Genomic DNA, 7543 nt, shown 5'->3' with positions numbered 1-7543 from the left:
TAACGTCCAAGGGCAAAATCATCATTCCACGCCATCGATACAAATATTTCGAGACGGGCTGTCACACAATTACTGCAGCATTTGGCACCAATAATATAACGTTATTCATACGTTTTTCTCTTCATATAATATTGTATTATTAGTACAAAACGTTAGCCTCTATAAAACTTGCTATTTTAAATTGGTTGATGTGTTTTGACTTGCTCCAAAACGAAAAAAGAAAAACAAATAGAAAAACGAGTGCAGGGTGGTGCGACGCGATGCCAGGAAGGCAGGTACTGGCGTACATACTCTCAATTTTAGGCAAACCAAAAACAACTTATATTTTGTTCTATCTTTATATCTTATCTAATATTGAAAAAATGTTGTGTGGTTCATGTTTCTTTTATTCAAAAACAAAAATTTTGGTGATACATCAGATATTTTATCGAACCTACTAAAAAGGAATATAAAAATCGAAGGGCATGTTTTGTTCCGTGGATGGAATTGAGTTGTAGGAATATGATTGGATCGGCAATGATTGGATCGGCAATGATTGGTTAGGTTTATAAGACAGGACTTGTAACCTATGTACAATAACAGGTTAGATAACGCACTCAAGTCTATTTTAATTTGTCACAACTATCATAACCAGCCTACCAAACAAACCCAATGTGGCATGAATGAGGTTTGGTTTTTGTTTATTTTAGACACAATGGTTTTTGTTTATTTTCGACACAATGAGGATGGAAAACACTAGAAAAATTAGAATTAAATAAAATAAGGTATCAATCTTAATCTTAATCTTAATTTCTGATTATATTGTGAGCAGTGGAATACGAGTCACACGATCATATTTTTTCAGAGGTGTGTTTCAACATTCTTAGAAGTTGGGAGGAAGAAAGCAACCTGCAGAGCTAAATGTGGAGTGGCAGGCAAAGGACTCATGCATGGCTCCTTGGGTAGGGAGGGAGCAAGGAGGATGGGAATTATATGCGATAATGATGGACGGCTGCACGAACAATAAGTGATTTGCCAAACTTAGAAACAATGCGACACCGACGCATAAACAACACTCTAAAAAGTTGCGTGTGATTCGCACATAATCATTTTAAATTGTATTTTTGACATTTAAAAATCGACGCATTTTTTTAAAGATTATTAGTAAAGCACATGCAACTTTCTGAACGGGATGATAGACGCACTTGAGCTGTATATAATCCACGTTGCATTTTGTAGTAAAATTTAAAATCTAGGTTTCATTGGGATAGAATTTAGGTAAAGGCACTTAGATATGAACAACAATTTGAGGTCATGTTATACTTAATCCTTTATCATATTTTAGAAATTTTTGTGTATAACGACATTCTTTATTAAACGACAGACGCATTACTTGTATTTTTAATATTATATTAATAACATGTTGGTATATTTTGTTAGCTATCACCAATTTGTAAGTCAAGAATGGAGTCAGAATTTTAGCCTAAAAGGGACACAAAAGTCTCAATACGAAATGCTCTCCTGATCTTACAAAAATTATTTTGCCGCGTCTTGTGTGGTGAGGAACCGACCACCGTCGTTTGAGTTTGGTATGGTGTTATCTTCATCATCCTCTTCCTTAAACCTAAACCCTAAGCCTTTATGAATTTCTTCCTCTCTCTCCTTCCACTGATCCCCAGACCAGACTTCTCCTTAAAGTCCAAAAAAAAAAAAAAAGGGATTGCCTAACTTTGTAGGAGCCACCAACCTCCAATCAAACCGATAAAAGAAATCAAAGTAAAAACGTCGAATTGGGGTCCTGAGTTTAAGAAAAAACCTTGAAAATCATAAGTATAACACTAGACTTTTATTCGTGAAAAAATTTCGGCGTAAAACCATCCTGGTACCTTCATGATTCCACCTCTGTTGTAAGTAACGGTATGAATATCATATATATGACATAACCTTTAATTTATTTTTTAACCTCATGGGTTCGTTGTCACAGTTTTTGCACTCCCCGCCGAGAAATGGGGTTTTCAATCCAATGGCCTTTGGCAAAGGGCCTAATCACGTTCAAGTGGTTGATCCTCACGAAAATGGGCTAGGCTAACTGGCAACTGGATCTGTCCATGATGGCTTGGCTTCATTTTGTTTCCCAATTCTTTTCTCTCCTTCACGTTGCGTAATTTTAAGCATAACCGCCGAAAAATAAAATAAAAAAAAGAATACAACGAAAAATCAAATATACGTAACGATATTTATTAATTGACGTGGCATAGCCATATCAGTTGCTAAAATAGAAAGTTAAGGAAAGAGGTCGGTTTACTGTGTACAAATAGCAATTATAACATTACTGTCAATAAAATAAGTATCATGATATTTTGAATTCTTCGGTGCGACTTAAGCTTCGTTAATCTTGTAGAGAGAAGTTTCACCCTCTTTGAGATTAAGCTAAGAGACTACAATTTCTAACAACTGACTTCAGTTTAGCATGGGTATAAATACAAAAATGATGAATTAACTTTAATAGATGTGCGACATGTCCCTTGCTTGATTAGGGCAAAAATGCACGGCTTCTTAGTTCCTAATCAAATTTCATTAATGTCGGATTTAAGAAGTTCTCCCTTTGGCAAGATGAAGTATGCCCGTCATTTTCCTTAGTTTCCCTTAACTCCTTACCTTGTCTCATTCTTAAAGGCGTTTCGTCAAGCATCTTGCTCTTTGGACATCCATACTCATCTGAGCCCTGTCCTGTATGTAAAGCTAATGCCAATGAAAGTTTTGCTTTTTGGTTCAAACTTGTAATCGTCTTTAGACTCATGTGGTTTTGGGGTAAAAGGGGACCTAGTTTATTGGTCTTAGTCGTGTTCCAATTAGGTTTCTGTCCGCTAATGTCTGCCAGATGGTTGGGTCCAAATGGCTACCTCATTGCATGCACTTCAAAATGCTTAACCTCTTTGGTCCCCTTCACTCCCTCAAACTTCGTATCAATCATAGCTACACACTCTGATATTAGACAAATTATCCAAAACACTTCTTTAATCTTATGAATTGTTAACTTAAACGCGACAGGAAAATTATCACTCGCTCACACTTATAGACATGTAATGTCTCTATATTTCTCATGACGCATCGCATTTTGAACTTTCAACTTGTTGCTTTTATACGAATTTGAACTTTTGTCTAGAGAAATGACAACATATGAAGTTTCGTAGAGCTTTAAATTCAATGTTTTTTTCATTAATCAACAATTGTCGTACATGAGACAACGACATTTGATACGGGGAAGACAAGCAATCGATGCATTGGATGAGCTCTCCAAACCTAAGAGCTGCATCATATAACTGATACCCGCAGGCTATCATCTAGATGCATTTTTCCATGTGAGAACGTACTCATGTAGTCAATTTCAACCTGCTAAGTAAGAACAGGGATAACTTTTGTAGCCTTCTACAGTGGCTGCATGTGTTTGCTTGGAAACGTGGCTTGCCTCAATTCGGCAACTTTGTCAAAGATGTGGTTGGTCGTAACTTGTAGCTAAATAAGGCCCCAAATAAAATACTGTTATTCTAAAAGCAGACGGCTGAGGTAGCTCCATCAAAAGGAGGTCCAGTTTTAGGGTTTGCATGTGTCTTCTCCTTCAGTAGTCGTAGCCCTAATCGAGTCCCCAATGTTTAAATTCAAAGCCCATGCCCTACCCAATTTTTTATTTGTCGGGGGACAGTTTTGCTAGGTTTTTTTTTCCTTTGTTGGCATTCTGTTTTAACTTTTGGCATGTAATCTTCTTTTGCTCTATATGCCTTGTTGGGTGTGCAATTTGTATCTCTTGGTCAAAAATTCTGGGAGACTGTTTGTCCTTACAGAAAATCAAGTATTGGATTCTGTTGTTCTGCCTTTTTTTTTGTCTTTTGGGTCTAAATTGTACATAAGTTTGAACGAAAATTATAGTATGCTTTTGCATTTACACGCAGCGAATGAATTGAGAACTAAATATGCGACGAAGAATCGAAGATTTAAGGACTCTCAATGATGAAGAATTCTCATGTCTACTCTACACGATGCATATATAGTAGAAAAAAAATTCAACTTGAAAGTACTCAGATTTGTTTATTTCGATGTTTTTAGTTCTTCCGTGTTTTTAATGAGTTACCCTTCTCTATCTCATATTATGATTTACATGTAAAAAGCATAATACTAAAGGTCAAACAGGGAGAAAAACACAAAGAAAAAAATTATCAAATATCAGGAAATAGATTGATAATTTAGTATAGTCAACACTTCAACACTTGTCTTCTCTTATAGGTCATCAAGATTCTTGAACAAAAACCCTAATGCAGCCTTAGAGAAACAAAGCGAGGTTGTAATCATCATGAAAATTGACTTAAAAACAGTAAAAAAGAAAAGGGACAAAGTAGAAAATATTGTTTGGAGGAAATGTCGTTTTCCTTTCACTTCCCTCCTAAATATGTCTAATTGAAGTTGAATAGTTCTTCAGTTAATCACTTTAGGAGTGTCGTTTTCAATAGGCCACAAGCTCGATATGCAATCAGCAACGAGAGCCCTTCCGGCAACTGAGTGCGCCGGAAGCCGTGGTAATCGCACCCACTAGAGAAGATGGCTTTGCACCCAAGCTCGAAGCCCTGGCGTAGCTTGAGGAAGCTCCGGCACCTGATGCCGTAAAAAACGCACCGTTGAGCAGCAAGTCTCCTTCCGACCTCCAGTTCCAATTCTTCCATTCACTTTCGGGTGCATCCTCATGTTTGGTCACCTGCGTACAAAGTTTGTAACATATTAATTACAAGTTAAACACAAATTATAAAATTCAAATTAAATTGTAACATTTTTCTTATGTGCATAATTGGTTTTCACCTCTTTGCTGGATCTGATATCTGGTGCAGCAAATCTGTTCCCTTGGCTATTGATTGTAGGGTCTGCACTCCCACCAATGGCATACATCTCCCAATGGGTGTAGTCATTGTTCACCACATGGAAATATCCATGCCTACATCTGCAAATGTAAATCAAAAGGTTAATTATTCACAAACAATCCTCGAAACTCTATGTCATAATCAAAAGCACTTAAATCACCGTTTTTTAGAAGAAGACTTTTGCGCCCAGTTGTTAATGTACAACAAACAATTTATTCTTTTACCGTTTTTACTAACATTATTAGCGGCCAGCAAGACTAATACTAATTAAGGATCAAGTAAAAATTTTAAAAGCATGAAAGCCATGGACCACCAACCTATCTACTTTATGCAAATTAATTTAAAAAATTAATGTCCCACTAATTAAATTTTACTTTTTGTAATTACCTTGGCATTCTTTGGACCAAGCCTTCTCCAAAGTGATTGAACGCAATGGTGATTTGCATGTTCTTGTCGTTGGTATACGAATCGCTATGCCCCAAAAGCATCACCTTATCATGGTGCGTCATGTAATTGTTCGAAATCGTTATCGCAGTGGACCCATAAATCGCATCAACCAACCCATCTTTGCAGTTGGACAACGAGCAATGGTCCACCCACACGTGGCTCCCACCGAAGATCGACACGCCATCGCCGTCCGATACGGTCCTCCACCCGAAGTGACTGGGGGAGCTCCTCACCATAGCGTTCCCACCCTGCTTGCAATCGTGTATGTGCAGTCCGTGGATAATAATGTTGGTCACGAACTGGATGGTGATGCATGGCCCACCGGCAATGTGTACGGACGCTCCCCGGCCGTCGATTGTCTTGAAGGAGTTCATGATCAGCTCCTCCTTCAGCTGGATGGTCATGTCGCGCTGGAAAATGATCCATAATGGCTCCTCTTGGATGACGGCGTGTCGTAGGGTTCCTGGCTTGGGGTTCACAGCATCGTCGTCGCCGGAATCTGTGACCACGTAAATCTTCCCGTCTCTTCCACCTATGGCGTTCTTTCCGAACCCTATCGCACAATCTGCTAGGCTCTGCCTGTTCTTCTCCCAGTTCGGGTCGCACCGCCAGCAGTCGTCGATAGGGTTGCCCGTCCCGCATGACAAGTAGCCCAAGTTCCTCCTAGACACTGAGTCGCTAATATTCCTGCAACCACAAAAATGTGACACATTCTAATGAGTAACATTCTCTTATCTTACTTATGTTGACAGAATATAAATCTAGGGAATATATTCTGCAAATTATTCTCGTATCAAACATCCATTGTCAGATTGTGAACCTGGGACGCACATTGGAAAAGGTCAGTGGTAATTCACAATCCGACGAGCTAACATTTTTGGATATGTATAAGGCTTACTTCTAGAACAAACACAAAATAATTACTTGTGGAGCCTTACCTTTGTACCTCTTGTACTACCAATTCAGGGTCTTGGAGATGAAGTGGCCTGGAGGAAATGAGGGTTGGGGAGAGGAGAGAGAGGAGGAGGAGAGAGAGAAGTGAGGGGCCTGAGGAGGGCCTTGCCATTTTTGGCATTTTTTTTAATGTGCAAGGCACTGAGGCAAGCAAAGAGAGAGAAGGTAGAGAGAGAGGAAGTGTGTTTGTGAGTGGAAAGAAGGGAGGGAGGGGGAGTATATATAAAGAGATTTTAAAGGGGCGGATAATTAGCATGATTAAATGAAACATGTGGGACCCAAACTGCTACGTGATTTCAGGTCTTTACGGAATCCAATTGGGTAGTTTTGGCCGTTAAGCAAGCCTTGAATAATGCTACAAAGGTCATCAAATACCTTTAACAGAAACTAACCTTATCTGCTCTTCTGTTTTCTACTCATGTTCAGTGGTGAAGTAGGGTATGTTCGTTGTTACTCTTTTCTTTTTGTCTATGGGTTTTTTCTAGCGTCAGATGTCTACGCGCATGCATAACTAATATAATTTCTAGACGCATCAACGTTTTAAAGTCACCGACGTGAACGTGAGTAATTTTTGACTATTTGATGAAATAAGAGTCCTACAAACATCAACAATCCAAAGTCGCCAACACTCTCTAGTTTTGGATTTGAGACACGAAACTAATAAAAACATGAAAGATTTTCTGGTTGAAAACTTTGGGAGGAGGAGTGCCATTTGAATGTAGCGAGAGGTGGGTTGGACTGCCTTTTGTCTTTTCGGACCCCACTTTATATAAGTTAGTTCTACCACGATTCGGGGTGTGGGATAGCTTAGACTTCATTAAAAAAAAAAAAAAAAAAAAAAAAGTCACAAACACAAGCATTTGTAGTTTCTAACAACTGAATAGATGTGAGTTCAAAGTCTCAACAATTCATAGTCGCCCACTTATATGCTTATTAATAATTTCTGACCGTTAATAAGAGGTGAATCTCGCATGTACCAACGCACGGCCCATACACAATAGAGGGACTGACCATAGAATTGATAGATCATTAGATCTTCTATGGGTCTGTATTTGCAAATCCTTAAGGTAATTTTGGTAAAACAGTTGTGCTTTTCTCATAAGACTATATGAACCCCACCACAGCTATGCGTATTGAAAACACCTGCTTTTGGTTATTAATTTCTCCACTGCATGCTGTATTTATTTCGCATAACATCAACTTAAGCTGGTAGAGTAGGTTTTACTCTTTAAGACGATACACAATTTAAGGTAAGA

At 38.4% G+C, this 7543-nt stretch overlaps 1 protein-coding gene across 1 annotated transcript; it reads right to left on the bottom strand.

Annotated features, from left to right (window-relative positions):
- Positions 1 to 4190: 4190 nt before the first annotated feature.
- Positions 4191 to 6495, bottom strand: LOC137709684 (Pectin lyase-like superfamily protein). The gene is made up of 4 exons (XM_068448669.2): positions 6272 to 6495; positions 5274 to 6020; positions 4828 to 4966; positions 4191 to 4726 (listed from the first exon to the last, which is right to left on the bottom strand). Exons 1-4 carry the CDS (start codon positions 6406 to 6408, stop codon positions 4505 to 4507), a joined length of 1245 nt encoding a protein of 414 aa, XP_068304770.2. The 5' UTR covers positions 6409 to 6495; the 3' UTR covers positions 4191 to 4504.
- Between the last annotated feature and the right edge of the window lie 1048 nt (positions 6496 to 7543).

This window comes from Pyrus communis, chromosome 6 (genome assembly GCF_041283825.1).
Source record: "Pyrus communis isolate YQ-2024b chromosome 6, ASM4128382v1, whole genome shotgun sequence".
Classification (NCBI taxonomy): domain Eukaryota; kingdom Viridiplantae; phylum Streptophyta; class Magnoliopsida; order Rosales; family Rosaceae; genus Pyrus; species Pyrus communis.
Note: the sequence above shows the minus strand (reverse complement) of the source record. Positions and strands in the feature narration are given on the sequence as shown.